General features: G+C 46.3%; 1 protein-coding gene across 1 annotated transcript; it reads right to left on the reverse strand.

Moving 5' to 3' along the window:
• Positions 1-1,189: 1,189 nt before the first annotated feature.
• Positions 1,190-1,420, reverse strand: LOC146833203 (migration and invasion enhancer 1-like). Its single transcript, XM_085600052.1, has one exon. The coding sequence runs from the start codon at positions 1,418-1,420 to the stop codon at positions 1,190-1,192; it is 231 nt and encodes a 76-aa protein (XP_085456178.1).
• Positions 1,421-15,611: the final 14,191 nt, after the last annotated feature.

Below are 15,611 nucleotides of genomic sequence, written 5' to 3' on the forward strand. Positions count from 1 at the left end.
GCCATCTTCAGGACCTGTGTAACATCCTCTCACACCAATGTTTTCCATCATCTGCTTCTACAGATTGAAAGTCATCCACATAGTGTAAAGTCAAATCCATTCCAACTTTCCATCTCACCACCCATTCCGAGAACATGCTAAATCTGTCAAAAAAGGCACATGACACTGAACAGCTTATTGACTCATGGCTTTCTCTACATAACCCATGTGGTCTACTTGCATACCAAGCACCTCAAAATCTTCTGGGTGAACAGTAGGAGTGGGCGATAAATTCTGCTCTGCCGGCTGAGTTTTTCTTGCACGCCGCTCACCAATGGTAAGTTGGCGAGCGAGATTTGGCATCCCCATATGTGATTTTCAGTTGCTAGAAGGGCACCGGGCAAGATTTCCCCAACGCAGGCGGATGCAACCGTTCGAGGACAGTAAGCTGCATCTCGAATAGAAAATCTACTTTAGCAGCAGCAAAATCAACTAGAAAAGCAGCGTCCTCTGGCACTCCACGTGGTGCCATTCACTGATTTCTCAAGGGAGCAGCGCAAGCAGCATCACATGCCTAATTCCTTTAATTCGTGGAAATGTGCAGAATCTCGCAGAGTTCTCATGTACCTTGCAAGTTCCACCCACCCCTAGTGCACAGGGATCAATCTAAGAGCAAATTTTGCATCACACTTTAAAAAAAAATATTTATAAGCGCATGGCTGCCTCAGCAATAGGGTGTCCCAACGCTAACTGTATTGGAAGGTATTAATAAGCGACCACATGTTGGCATAGGTCAACAATTCATAGTGAGATCACTGAGTGACATGGGAAAGTGAGAGGGTGACTTGTAGGCAATGGAAAAGATAGAAATGTGGCATAACCAGGTCAAGAGGTCAGAGAGGTCAAATGGTCAGATGCTAGTATATCGAGGTAAACACAAGCTCATTGACAGATCAAAAGAAAGCCAGTCACTGTGAATTGAAGAGGTCACTTGGAAGTCACACAGTGTTATCTGGAGGTAAGAAATGGCCACAGGCCATGGTAGGTCAGGAAAAGTCAAAGGGTAGCACAGAGGAGTTACAAAGGAGGTAGACAAGAGGTCAGTGGGTTACATGATGTAAGTGACCAGCTGAAAGCAAGTGAGAAGGGAAGGCACAAATCTTATCGGCACAAGGGGAGGTCACATGATGATAGAAGGGAGCACACAAGATCACAATATGACACAGGGTGCACGGCTGTTGGTGATTTTTTCCACTGGATCACCATTGCATGCGTGTCTTAAGGCTTCCATAAGATCCTTCTCATAGGGAAATCCACCAAGCTCCAGTTTGGATAAAACCAGTTGACCATTTATCTCAATTTCAAAAGCCCCTGTGTCCCCAGAGCGTGACTCAATGGTAACATATGGGAATTCCTCCTTCACTGCGCTGACCAATTCCATATAGTTGCCATATTAGTTAATTTGTTACATTTCCTTACCATGTCTATGACCTTGTTCCTACTGCCATGTGTTACGGTAAGTCTTCTCTTATGTAGTCAATTGTTGACTACATAAGACAAGTTGTGGTTCAGTCTATAAGTACCTCTCACTTTTTTGGTATGCTGCTCAGGGGATATATAATGAAGTTGTCTAAGGGCACGAATAATAATGGACGTCCGATTCTCCCACTGTCTACTTCTTTCATTAGTTATTTCAGAACTGAGTCCTTCGTTTTGTTAGAGCTGTTGGAATTCTCTGCCCATTGGTGTTGTCTTTTAACAGGAGTATTGTCTCTGTGGGAAAGCCCTTCAAGTCCCTCCTTTTCCTCCTCTTTCACTATTTCAGTTCTCTTAACCTGCCACTGTGCATTGCAACACCATGTGCCTTGCCCCCACACTTAGAGCATTTGTGCTTGAAATTGCAGTACTGTTGTGTGCAAGGACCCTTATTGTATGACCAACATGCTCCTCCATATTTTCCTACATTGCTTTGGAATCGTAATTTCCCATCTCTCTAGTGTAATCTTTTAGTTCTTCTGCTTAAGTCACCACACTGCTTTTCATATATTCATGTAGCTGAGTGGGCATTTTTCAGTTATAAAAGAGTATTGATTCCCCCTGTACAACATATAACATTTGCTTTATAATAGGTTGATAGCGCCTCAGTTATTCACATATACGTATTCATGTGATTTGTATTTTCTGATAGAATTCAGTGATGGCACAACAAAATTAATATGTTCATTCTTGCATTTTGCATCATTCAGCAAGAGACCTGACCTGTTAAAAATAACCAGAATAGTGCATTTAAGCTTGGTACAGACATGTAATCACCAGAGAAGAATCTTAAACTTCCTGGAAGACTTAGTTTGTGCAGCTGGAACTGCAAAGATCCTCAGGGAAGGCCATCAGCTTCTCAGAGTTAGCCTGGCCTTATCAGCTCACTAGCGACTGCCACAAACGATACCCAAAACAGCCTTTGCGAAGAACAGAACAACAGACTGGTTGTTTGGCAAATGTATGCAAGATAGAGGCAACCTCAACAGACTTAGGACCAGATTTAGAGTTCAGCGGACGGGTTACTCTCTCACACACGTGACGAGTATCTCATCTGCTGTGTTACAAGTGCCATTGGATATAATCAAGGCTCCCTGTTTTCCGTTTTTACGGATTTTTACAGATAAATATAGACAGAAAACAATGTGTTTTCTGTCTGCATTTATTTTTTAAAGTGGATAAATACAGAAAGTTTGCTTCTTTTAAGTGACTCTTCGTGCTGTCATTCATGAAATATAGCCCAACAGCTGAGCAGATGGACAGCATGGGAAATTAAAAAACAGGATGAAATTTCTTTAAACAACTACATGTATCAACTTACATTTGTGGTATAATACTATTATTAGCCAGTAAATGTACTGCTATGTAATATTTGGCACCTTAAAAAGCTAAAACACGACAGAAATTAAAGTATGAGTGCACGTCTATCATTTAAATAAATATGGAAATGTACAGTTTTACAACTACATTTATACGCAAAACATAAAATAAATATGGATAAATACAGACGGAAATGTTAAAAAAACAAAACATAAAACCGGGAGCCCTAGATATAATGCATTTGTAATACTGTGGACGGGATGTCCGCCACGTTTCTGATGGAGTGACCCGTCCGCCAAACTCTAAATCACACCCTTAGATGGGCACTTTTGTTTCTAAAACATCTTAGCTAGGAGCTAGAAGGGAGGGTTTGGTGAAAGGGGACTGCTTCCATCATACCATGAAATGAACTTCTGAAATACCTGTCACAAAGTTGCCATCCTTTTTGGTATTTTGCTTAATAATTTCAATCTTTGCCACTAAATTGTTTGTTTTTATAGTTACTTCTATGTATATCATCTGCACTACTTTAGGACATTGATTTGAAGTCTTAAAAATATATAGTGTGCATTCTTGTGTGTGTTCATCCGTGGGGAAGTAGTTCGGGACTCACTAGCCAACATATAATCCTGTAAGTATCAGAGGACTGGTCATTACCCAAAGCACACCATCCACAGGTGATTTGCAATTGGTTTGTGGTTTCTGGGGCCTAAAACTCAGGAGTTTCTTGCAGAAGACTGCAAAAAACTCATCATCTCCCTGGGTTGGGTGCCCTGAAAGGGAGGTTGGCAAGTAACCACCGAATGCCTACTTACCATGTGTCTTACTAATAAGGGCCTTGGGAGTGCCATTAAGTGAAGCTATAAATTAATGCCCAGTTCATCCCAAGCCACACACCTCTTTTCCCACTTGCTTGCCCTATGTTCCTTGTCATACCGTAATCATGCCGGTCCTCTGAAACAGGTGTGAGCTTGTCTGAATACGCCCAGTAATTTCCATGAAAACACACTGCATGCAGGGATTCTCTCCCGTATCACCCTGGCATACAAAGAGAAGGCATCGGTCCAATTCTCCATGGTCGCAGGCACTTTCAGCCTCTTTGCCAAATCCCTTCCCTCCTCTTTAAGCTCCTCCTTTGGTCTTATCTCACTGTATACTAGTTTAAAGACTTCAATCTAATCTTGCTTTCTCCTCTGTGAATAACACCAAATGCGACCCCAGTGGTCTGGTCAAACCCTTATATGTTGATGATACACTGTTTCTAATCTTTCCATTGTGCTTTTTCAGCTCAGCTGCATCTTTATCCTTGTCCCCACCTACCTCTGTTGTAATTTTTGTTGTATTTCCTGATCCCTTCCTTCAATCTCCCCTGTGTATTCCCCCCCCAACCCTACCTTCATGCGCTTTTCTTCACCTATTTGTTTCTGGTGCCATTTCTGGCCCTCCTACTAACTTTTTCTTCACCGGTCTCAACCTTGTACAGTCTTCCTTTGTTTTATCATCCACGCCCACACACTTTCCAGGGTTTCGAGCACATCCTTTATAGCCATCCTTTATCTCTGTCAGATTCGTCCAATCCTCCTATAGTCTTCCACATACCCAATCTCACTGCCAGCCTTCCTTCATTTTCACTGCCTCTACTTCCGAAACATGTCACTGTCTGTCCTTGTTTCTCTCTACATTTTGATCTGTCTGTCGTTACCCACTCAAGCTCCTCTTCCTCCCTTCTGAAACCTCTCAAGCTACCTCTTGGGTCTCCCCAGACCCAGGGGCGTCACTATGATTGGGGGCGGTTCAGATTTCCCAACAATCACGCTGGAACATCTTGTTAAAACACATTAAATGAGAAGCAGGACTTGAGGGGGGCTTAAAGGGGAAATAGAAAGAGAGAAGGGTGCTCATTGTTAGGGGTACAAAATATACTCCAAACATTAAAGAGGGACAATGTGTATGTTTCTGTCAGTGGGAGCATGGAAAAGTCCCAGGTGAAATCAGACACTTAACATTACCCAACTGGAAGCACGTGTACCCAACTATTTACTACAGAATACATTTTTTAGGGGGGTGTAACACCCCAAACACCCCCCTTGGAGCAACACCCCTGCCCAGACCCTTTCTCCAAACTTGTTCCTCTCTTCCCGCATTGTCTCTTCCACTCTTCTCTGTCCTTCACCAGTCTAGGGTATCCCTTTGTCCATCTTTGCCATGAGGTCCCACAACTTCTCCCCCTCCTAGCCCCAGGCCTTCCCCTATGGCTTCTTCCCCGTGAGTCACCATGATCTTCTGCACATACAGCGGAGTACGCTCTGTAATTCCTCTTAGCCATCTGTCACTCATATTGCAATTGGCACCTGTCTCTCTCCTTATCGCATTCCTCACTGTCACCCTTACCTCGCCCCCAGCAGTCACCAGTAACACCTCTCTACTGTCTTCATTCACTGCTCCTTTTCCCTTCTCTTCACATGCTCACTCTCATTACTCGTCCATCTCAATATCCCATCAACTTCTTGTCCGTCATTCTCCAATCCTTCTTTCCCTCTCTTCTTCCTATAAGCCCAGATCCCTTTTCTGTTGCTCCTTTCTTCTCGGGTCTCTGGTTTCGCCTGTCTCCATCGTGGCCCTTTCAATTCGTCTATTTTCCTCGTCCCTGGCACCTGTTGGCTCAGCACACTCCAGCCTGCCATCTTCTTTTTCTCTCCTCTCTCTTTTATCGCTTCTTGTGGAACATGCCACACTGTCCACTCTTTCCGTGCCCAAACCTCAGACGTGGGCCCTGCACAAGTGGCTCTGGTACCGGGCTGCTCCCAGCAGAGCCCCGACGCAGCTCTGCATGCTGTAATGGCCACGACCCAGCCTTTCTGCAGCCCCCGCCCGGGAGCGACAGTGCTACATGGAGTTCCCTACCTGATGCCCACGGTGCCCTACCAATGGACTCCTCGCCTCCACCTCACCTGCCAGACCACGTGTGAGTCTCTATTTCGACTCACAGCAGCGCCACAGCCAGGGTCATTAGTGACACACCTCCGCAAGGGGGTGAGTCCCTCAGAAGTGCCTTTTGAGGCGCAGCCTCTTTGCCCCCCACAGAATGTGCACTGGCCTCAGCAATTGCCAACCACACTGCTCAGCTTCTCCCAGCCACTTTCTCCTGCCACACCCGATTGTCTGTGACGTCACAAGAGCAAGACCAGCCCAGCCTGCAGCCTGCCGGTGCTACGCCGGGCAATGCAGGAGGCCGTCCTGCGGCTGCGATGCATGCGGTTGGTAATCTGGTCCACCCAGCAGATAACATACTCCAGCCTTTCAGTGAGTCCAACCCTGTGACAGCAGCCGCGAGATGGCTTGGCTCAACAGACTTACCAATTACTTTCGAGCCATACGCGAGACCGACCCTGTGGTCAAACAGTCGCTCCTGTTACACTGTGCCGCCAAGGAAGTATTCAGAATGTTGAAAATCTCCCCAACACTGGTGATGAAGATGACTATGAAGCAGTGGTGACAGTGCTCAATGCGATTTCGAACCGCAGATTAACCCATACTTTGAGCGCGTCAAGGTACAACAAGCGCAATAGAGAGACGATGAGCCCATTCTACGTGCGGGTGAGTGAAATGGCAAGCACTTGCACAGACAGTGATCCCCACAAAGCGATCAGGGCTCAGATCATCCAAGGGTGCAAATCCAGTGTGCCTCGGAGGCTCATACTGAGGGAGACAGGCATCAAGTTGGAAGACATGCTGACTCTGGACCGTGCTCATGAGTTGTCGCACAGCAGAGCGAAATGCATAAAGGAGACCCTAGCAAAGATAACCATGACACCACCAACCACATTTAAACCAAGAATCAAAATTGAAACCGTGGACCTGGTGCATAAAACTCGACCCACTGGGCACACCTTGAAAGCCATGACCACTGTGTCCATTTGCACAGTGGATGAGACCACCACCCTCCAGCCCAATGTCCGGTGCAGGAGAAAACATGCGCGAAGTGCGGCAAGTACAACCACTTTGCACAGGGTTGCAGCAGTAGCACTAGAAGACAATGGGGGAAACATGCAGATGCCAGCCTGTAACCCAGTCCAAACTGTCCGAGCACTAATGCCTGACAAGCCTAGAGATTCCCTGAGCCACATAGACTTGTACCACTTTCTTAGTATATGGTTTGGTCCCCCCTGGGGCCCACTGTGTATTAGTGCTATTTACTGTGATTTATTTGCTAAAGTATTGTGTGCTTTGTGTCCATCTCCGTGTGGGAGACACTGTAACGTACCAGATAGTGTTATATAATACATACATATTTTTATAAATACATTGTGTGGTTCTTTTTCATTTAATCTATACTATAAGATTGCATACTGGTAAAACAAGCTGCTTTACACTCCTTCAAGACTAAGCCTGAAGGCTGCTCTCCACAGCTACCACTTAGAGAGCTATCTAAGTTTGTCTAAGACCTCTTAAATCACCGTAAGGGTTGTCTGGACTGGTGCAAGGTGCCCACTTACATTAGTGGACATCATATACCAGGCCAGCTTCTCACACACACTCATCGATACTGCCACCTCAGTCAATGTGATGGTATGGGGCACCCATGAAACCCTGAAAGAATAGGTTCCCCTAAGTGACAACAAAACCAAACTCTTCACCTACGGGAGTATACCCCTCTTCCCATAGCCAGAGCCTTTGCCAGCACAGTTTGCCACAGGAGTCATACACCAAATTCTATGTCATCATGAAACTCAACTACCCACTCATCAGTTGCAAAACAGCAGAAGTTCTGGGACTAGAGGTTATTGCAGCACAAGTGTGCCATCACCAACTAGACTACATTCTACATGAATTCAGACGTGTTCACTGGGTTGGAATGCCTGAAAAACTACATGGTTAAACTGCATATGGACCTATCCATTAAGTCAATTGTGGCATCACCTCATTCCATTTCACCTCCTCCACACATAGAGGATTAACTCGCAAGGTTCGAACAGCTTGAAGTGATAGAGAAAGTCACAGTTCCTAACTCGTGTCTCTCTCCGAAGGTGATTGCACCCATGCCCTTGCAGCCAGAAGCAGTGAGAATCTGCATTGACATGACGCTTCCCAATTAGGGGATTAGGAGGGAATGCAACATCACAACCACAATGGATGACATCATAGCTGATCTTATGGGAGCTAAGTGGTCTTTGAAGATCAACCTAATCTCTGGTTACCATCAACTAACTCTTGACCCCAAAAGCAGATATATCAATAGTTTCTCTACCCACCTCGGCCTGTGCCGCTACACCAAGCTGAATTTTGGCATATCCTCAGCCACAGATAGTTTTTGAAACACGATACGAGGGACTCTATCTGGCCACCCTGGGGCAATCAACTTTAGTGATGATATTCTCATCTAGTCCAAATCCAAAGATGAGCACTATGTACACATCTGCACTGATCCACAAAGAATATATGACTGCAGCCTGACATTTAACCGTGCCAAATGTTCCTTCTTCAAAAAGTTGAGTTCTTCGGCAATATATTCTCATCTGACAAAATCAGTGTAGACCCGAAAAAGTCCGATGACATCAAGAACGACCCAGCCCCGAAATTGGTTTCCGAAGTTTGAAGCTTTCTTGGCATGAAAAACTGCTGTGGCCTATTTATTCCTAATCTCCCCACCCTCAGAGACCCCCAGAGAGCACTCATGAAAGCCCAGACGAAGTGGGAGTGGAGCGTAACCCAACAAATAGCATTAAAAAAGATGAAGAATACCCTGCTCCACGATGTTACAATGGCCTATTTTGAACTTAGAAAACCAAGCTAACCGCTGAGACCCGCCCGGTGGGCCGTGGAGTGGTTCTAGTGCAGTGACAATGGCGGACCAGTGGGCACCCATAGCTTCCGCAAGTCACACCCTCTCTGACGTCAAGGCATGATATGCCCAAATTGAGCATGAGGCACTCACCATAAAATCAAATATTTACTAGTGCCTTGAGACCCTCACAGGTGAGTAGCTACGCTATACAAACTCCTGATTGATTGATTGAGGGTTCGAGTCATCACAGATCAAAAGTCACCAATAAACAGATTCAAGGGCACATCCAACCATCCACAGCCTCGTATCGAGAAATGGGCATATGCAGCAACAACTCAGCAGTTTTCCTTCCAGACACCTGAGGACAGGTGCAGAGGAGGACAAGCAGACGAAGCTATATATTTGGGTCATATCTCGGACAGCATGCCCCCAAGCTTTTTTGCTTGATGAACTAGCACATGCCTCATGACAAGACCCCTGTCTAGAATGAACCATAGAAGACATGAAGTCGAAACAGTGGGTTACATTCCTCATGAAGTGTAATAAACTTGACAGTGATTTGAGAAGCGCCCTAGAACCAATGTGGCGAACACACACTGGAATCAGCTCAACTAGAGATGGACTAGTCCTTCAAGGACAGTGGACATTGGTCCTCAGGGTGCTATAAGATGTTGTTGTGGCCCCAGAACACCCCGGGGCACAGGGAAAGCTAAGATAAAGGCATGGATCTGTGAAAAACTGTGGTTTCCTGGGACGGATGCCAAAGTGGAGGGAATTCCTTTTGAACCTACCTCAACATTCTCAACATCAAGCATAGGCGCATCACCAATTGGTGGCCCTAAGCGAATGGGGATGTTGAACAATTTATGAGGACTTTGACGAAAGTGCTCAGAATTGGGGTGGATTAGCAAGAGGATTCTGTGTGATCATTGCATAATTTTCTGAGGGCATTCTGAACCACTCCTCACTCTGTGACATACTGTTCCACAGCATCTTTTATGTTCTGGAGGGGAGCCGGATAACTACCTATGACCTCTAAGTGGTGACCACCTCAATTAAATGCAACAGACAGCAAACGAAGAAGAAGGAACAACAATAACCAGGCATCTGCCGACCTGAGAGCCCAAGAGAACAACCTTGCAGAGGTGATCATGTATTCTTCCACGATCACACCCTGGGATGGAAGTACCGAGCTCCCTATGAGAGAGGGACATTACTTATGGTCAACCGCAAAGGCACCATGATCACCATGATCTCCGCCACTTGAGGAATGGAAACTATCACACGCAACGTTGTATGGTTCAAGAGAGCCCCCAATCTGGTAGCAATTCGAGCCGAAAACAACCACCTGCAACAAGACCATGGAGCCCTCTATGATGACACCAAATTTGGCACTCCGGCCAAACAAAAAAAGGACTCTGAACATGCCCTACAGGCCCATAGCGGGGACCCCACTGACACTCCAAGACAACCCTGCAGATCCCCATCTCTTGCCACAGAGAGCAAGGAATGACACCAGAGGGCAAAGGGCAAAGGCAACTTATCACAAATACACACTATTTCCATTGACAGAACCAAACATCTGAATCCAAACATTTACCACATGTTAATACAAATTATAATTAACTGATACAACCCCACATGGCTACGTAACCTTTTTGTACATGCTACTTTGTGTGTGAAGGTACATGCTGCCACTGCGTGCATGCACTTCATACAAACCCCTATTTGTAAGTAATTTGTTTGATTGTCCCCTGCAACCCTCTACAGGTAAGTCATCTTTTATAGTTGCTACAATATGTAAATAATTAGCACAACTTCACGAAGGTCGCAAACCTTTTCCTACATCTTAATAAAGTGTGACAGTAACTGGTGCAACCCCTCAACATTTTCTTTAATCTCCAAAACATGTAAGTAGTTGATGCACCTCTCCCCCCTCCCCGCCCATGTGAGTGCATGGACTTTTTTAATGTGTTACTGCAGTATGTATGCATGTGAATGACCCCCAGTTTGCTCCTTCTTCCACACCCATGAATGTCGCTCTCTTTGACAGCTGTCTGTTGTTTCCAGCTCCCTCCACCTTCTCAGTCGCTCCCTTCCCTTTGCCACCCTCAGATGCCATGTATTGCCCCGGTCAGCATCTTTCGATCTTTTCCCACACATTGGCATCTTCGGCGAGGACAGACTTGTTCCACCCCAGTGTGCACACGCCCCAGATACAAAGCATCCCTCGTTGCTGCAAAAGCTCCGACAAGCCCGGGTGAGTGTGCCAGGCCAGCGTGCAGCAACTGGCCCATCCCTCGGCTTGTACAAAGCTGTTTTGTTTGCTACAATTGTTTGATTTCTTTTTTTCCTTGTCCCACCCAGAGAGCTGCTCAAGTGCTGACTCTTCAAACTGCTCACTGCTGAGCTGGGAGGCAACCAGGACTCCCTCCCAATGTAGCAGACTCAGCAGCTGCCGTTCAGGGGCTGAAACCGAGCTCGAAAGATACCGCGCCAAGACCGGCCTGACCCGTGCAGTTCAGAGCCCGTGACTGGGCTAGGCCGCGTGCTTCTGTGTTTATTGGCCTTTTTCTCCAGGCCCTCCAGCCGATGGGGAGGCCTGTCCGCTAATCAAAGCTGATACTGGGGCATATTTACTAGAAACTGGCAGAGCGCAGTGTTACGCCAAAATTGGTGACGGGGCGCTCCGTCAGTTTCAAAATGCAGGTATGCGCCGTATTTACAAGAATGCAGTGCACCCCTGCGTTTCGCCTAGCGTTCAGGGCCGGACTGGGAACCAAAACCGGGCCTGGCAAAGTGCTCGGCCGGCCCCCCGGGGTTTGGGGGTGCCGCCGAGCTCTTTGCCAGGGCCGGTTTTGGTCGATTTTGTTACAGGGCCGATTTTGCAGCTATGCTGCAAAAACGGCCCTGTAACAAAAACGGCCCCCAGGGGCCCAAAACCGGCCCCCACCCGTGCGGCGCACCGGGGGTTTGCCCGGTGCCCGCTATGGCCAGTCCGGGCCTGCTAGTGTTGGCGCTAAAGAAGCTGCCTAGCACCAACGCAGGCAGCCTTGCGCCATGTTGCAAGGGTGCCTGCCATGCAGGGGTGATTTTTTATGTGCTTACTGCACATAAACAATCTTCACAGATGATTTACTGTTTCGATGTGTGCTTCAGAACGCAGCACACATGGAAAGGACAAAATACGAGGAGAAATGAAACACATATATCGCCTGCTTAAGACTAGGTATTGCGTGGCAATATATTTGGCACTGAAGCTTACCTTGTAAATATGAGGCAGCGTCAAAAAGCAATGGGTGTTGCGGCAAAACGTACGCTGCAACACCCATTGCACGACCCTTTGACGCTAAGTGCTGCATGAATAGGGGCTTTATATACAAAGCTGCATTAAGCCATGTCATGTTGCTTAACGTAGACTTGTAAATAAGACGAAGGACTTAACGCCACCAGACGTCTGAAAAAGTGACGTTCTGGTTGTGTTAACTCCTTGTAAATATGCCCCTCTGCCTTTTGTCCTCGATGTCTTATGATCCTTGATTTTGTTGATTGCAAAGGTCAGTCAAAACTCCCTTAGGTACCTGGCCTCAGCAGTAGCAACTGTGGTCGAGCAGATTCAGGGGAGGTATAGGGCACGCGGTCCCAGCTACAATGTAACTTAAATTATCACATTTGGTAAAGATCATTGTTCTGACAGAGGTAGTTCTTCGACTAAAAGAATGCACCAGTAGAATACAAGAACAGTTGGAAAACAAAAGTGCCTAGCACCAATGGTTCCTGAGAAATGCCACAAAGCATTCTTTTCACAGCCAAGATGGCGGCTATCACCTTTATGGCGCATGGGGCTATGTTTACTACCAGACAGAGAGTCAATGAACAATCCCTCACAGCCTGTAGTAGGTAATGGTAGCTCAGAAGGTGTGGCTTGGTTCAGGGGTTTTGGAGAAAAGTCCTGCATGTGTCCACTGAACTTGAATTGGTCATGGTTTTAGTAGCAGCTGTCCTTTTTAGGATGCTTCTAGTCACTATATCAAGGTCTCCACCAGCACCCTTGAGACTGTCTTGGCTCTGACATGTTGAGTTGAACTACTAGATATACTAAAGGGACTAATACATTTAAATCCACCAGTTGCAATTGTCTATTCTGAATTTCCACGAGATTCTTTTGCCTCACAGTCACAGTTTATGTTATCAAATTTTCTTCGTGGATCTGCATCTTTGAACTGACCAGTCATGGTTGAACTTTTTTAGTTCACTAACAGACTTGAGGGAATAGTTACAAGAGCTTATCGCCATCAGAATGTCAATTGTTGTGACGTTCACATGGCGATAAGCCCTTCACCGTATTTACAAGGCGGCGTTAAGCCACCTAACGCCGCCTTGTGAATAAGGCCCCTTTCACGCAACACTTAGCATGAAATGGGCGGGCAATGGGTGTTGTGGTAGACATTCCGCCGCAACAACCATTGCTTTTTGATACTGCCCCCTATTTACATAAATAAGAGGCAGCACCAAAAATAAAACCAGGTAAAACCTGGTCTTAACCTGGCGAAATGAGGAGAAATTATTAATTTCTTATCGTTGTTGCTGTCTCTATGTGTGCTGCATTCCACAGCACACATAAAAACAGCAAATCACCACTAGTGATTGTTTATGTGCAGGAAGCTGTCCCTTTCTGCACATAAACAATCATTAAAAAATGACAAGTTGCAATTTCTATGTGTGCTGCATAAAACAGCACACATAGAAGTTACAAATCACCATTATTGATTGTTTATGTGCAGGAAAGGACACCCTCCTGCACATAAACTATCATTCCTTGCAAGGGTGTCTGCATTGGTGCTAGGCAGCTAAATTTAGCACCAGCGCTAAGGAAAACGCTGGGGTGCGCGACATTTTGTAAATACGGTGCATCCTTGCGGGTAAACATCCTTTACAATGCATGTGTTACAACGCATGCCGTTACCTCGCATTTTTGACTCCGCAAAACCTTTGCCGGGATTTACACTGCAAACCATTACAACGCATTCCCCAAAGTAACACCCCGGTGGGGTTAGAATAGTAAATGGTGTTGTAATGGGGAATGCATTGTAAAGCCCTGCGTTGTAAAAGATTTTGCGGAGTAAAAAATGTGGGCTAATGGCACGCGTTGTAAAAGCGTGCGGGGTAAAGTGTCATAATCAAATATGCCCTCGGGTGTCCTGAGAGCTCAATTAGATACACTGATTGTGGTCAGATTTCCTGGTGGGCTGTACAGGAGTGGGCACCCTTCAAGAGAAACTTCAGGTCTTCAATGACCAGGGAGCTTGCATGACTTTTGCGCCGCCGTTGCGTCACTTTTGTGATGGAGGTGCAGCGTAAATGTTGCGGCCCATTTACAACGTGACGCATCTAGGGAGATGCATCTCGTTGTAAAGCCCTACGTCACATTATAGATGCGTCAGGTATAATGTATGCAGGGTGGGCGTTCCCACGCAAAAAGCCATGTAGAACTGACACAGTGAAATCTACAAGATTTCACTGCATCCCTCTACGCCTTCACTGTGTCAAAATCCCTACGCCTGTGCAGACCAGGCGTGAGGAATGACGCAGGGCTTTTTGATGGGACTCACCCAACTATTGTGACGCATTGCTGGAGTTGCGTCACTTTCATGAGCAACTCCAGCAATGCATCACTTTTGCGCCAACAGATGCCTCAGAATTTCTGACGCATCTGTTAATCCTTGTGCCATGGAGCACTGTATTGTAAATACAGCGCATCCATAGTGACGCAAGGACGTTTGGTGCTGACGCAAGGAAACTGACGCATCTATGCAGATGCGTCAGTTCCTTGTAAATCTGCCCCTGAGTGTGGCTACCGAGGCTGGACATTCAGGGGCAGATTTACAAGCCCCTTGCAGCACTTTTTCGCTGCAGTTGCGTCACTTTATATGCGCAGCGGCAGCGCAAAAATTGCGGCCAATTCACAACGTGATGCATCTAAGGAGATGTGTCACATTGTAAAGCCCTGCATCACATTATACCTGCGTCAGGTATAATGTATGCAGGGTGGGCGTTTCCACGCAGGAAAGCCTCGTAAAAGGGACTCAGTGAAATCTACAAGATTTCACTGCATCACTTCTAGAATGCCACTGCGTCAAAACCTTACGCCTGCTTGAAGGCGTAAGGAGTGACGCAGTGTAGTGGGAATAGGCCTAAAAATGCATTGCTGGAGTTGCGTCGTGCTTGCGACACGACTCCAGCAATATGTGACTTTTGCCCCAACAGATGCGTCAGAATTTCTGATGCATCTGTCAATCCTTGCGCCATGGTGCGCCGTATTGTAAATATGGCACATCCATGGTGGCGCGAGGGTTTCTCAGGGTGGTGCAGGGAAAGTGGCGCATCTCTACAGATGCGTCACTTTCTTGTAAATCTGCCCCTCAGTGCTTTGGAAGACACAGAATGTCTGAGAGCCGCAGGTGATTCTTATACACAACTATTGAATGTCATTGGAATCTTGGTCACAAGTTCTATTTCTATTTGGATGAATGCAGACGGAGAGTTCTTGAGACTCTCTAAGCAGCTAAAGTTGTCTCATCGGTACAGGGGACAAACTTGCCTAGAAGTTTCCATACTCCAAAGCTGTTTACCTGCACTTTGCTCACAGTCATCTTCCACCTTGACCAAAGTGCCTCCGAGGAGGGTAAGTCCTGTAATATCTGGGGTGCTGAAATGAGATAACATGAAAACACACATTTATCGCCCCCAAAACCATGAAACACTAGATTGGTCCATGTGGGCTTGTCAAGGTGCAGCTCTTTCAGATACCATCTGAAGGGCCCTAATATTTTTGGGTTCGAATGGGATATAGAAAAAGGCCCTTTTGACAAATTTTAAAGGAACCATCAAAAACAAAATGCTGGCAGTCGGCCAACCAGGGATGAGGGCCAGTGGTGGACTTTAGCTCAGCAAAGCTGCTGGAACTGGTGTGGCGCATGAGACAGATGTG

The sequence above is a fragment of the Triturus cristatus genome, chromosome 4_2 (assembly GCF_964204655.1).
Source record: "Triturus cristatus chromosome 4_2, aTriCri1.1, whole genome shotgun sequence".
NCBI classification, from domain to species: Eukaryota; Metazoa; Chordata; class Amphibia; order Caudata; family Salamandridae; genus Triturus; species Triturus cristatus.

Bases quoted from the DNA above. Each gene is read 5' to 3' on its own strand.
- LOC146833203 (XM_085600052.1), bottom strand. From the start codon at position 1,420: ATGGAATTGGTCAGCGCAGTGAAGGAGGAATTCCCATATGTTACCATT.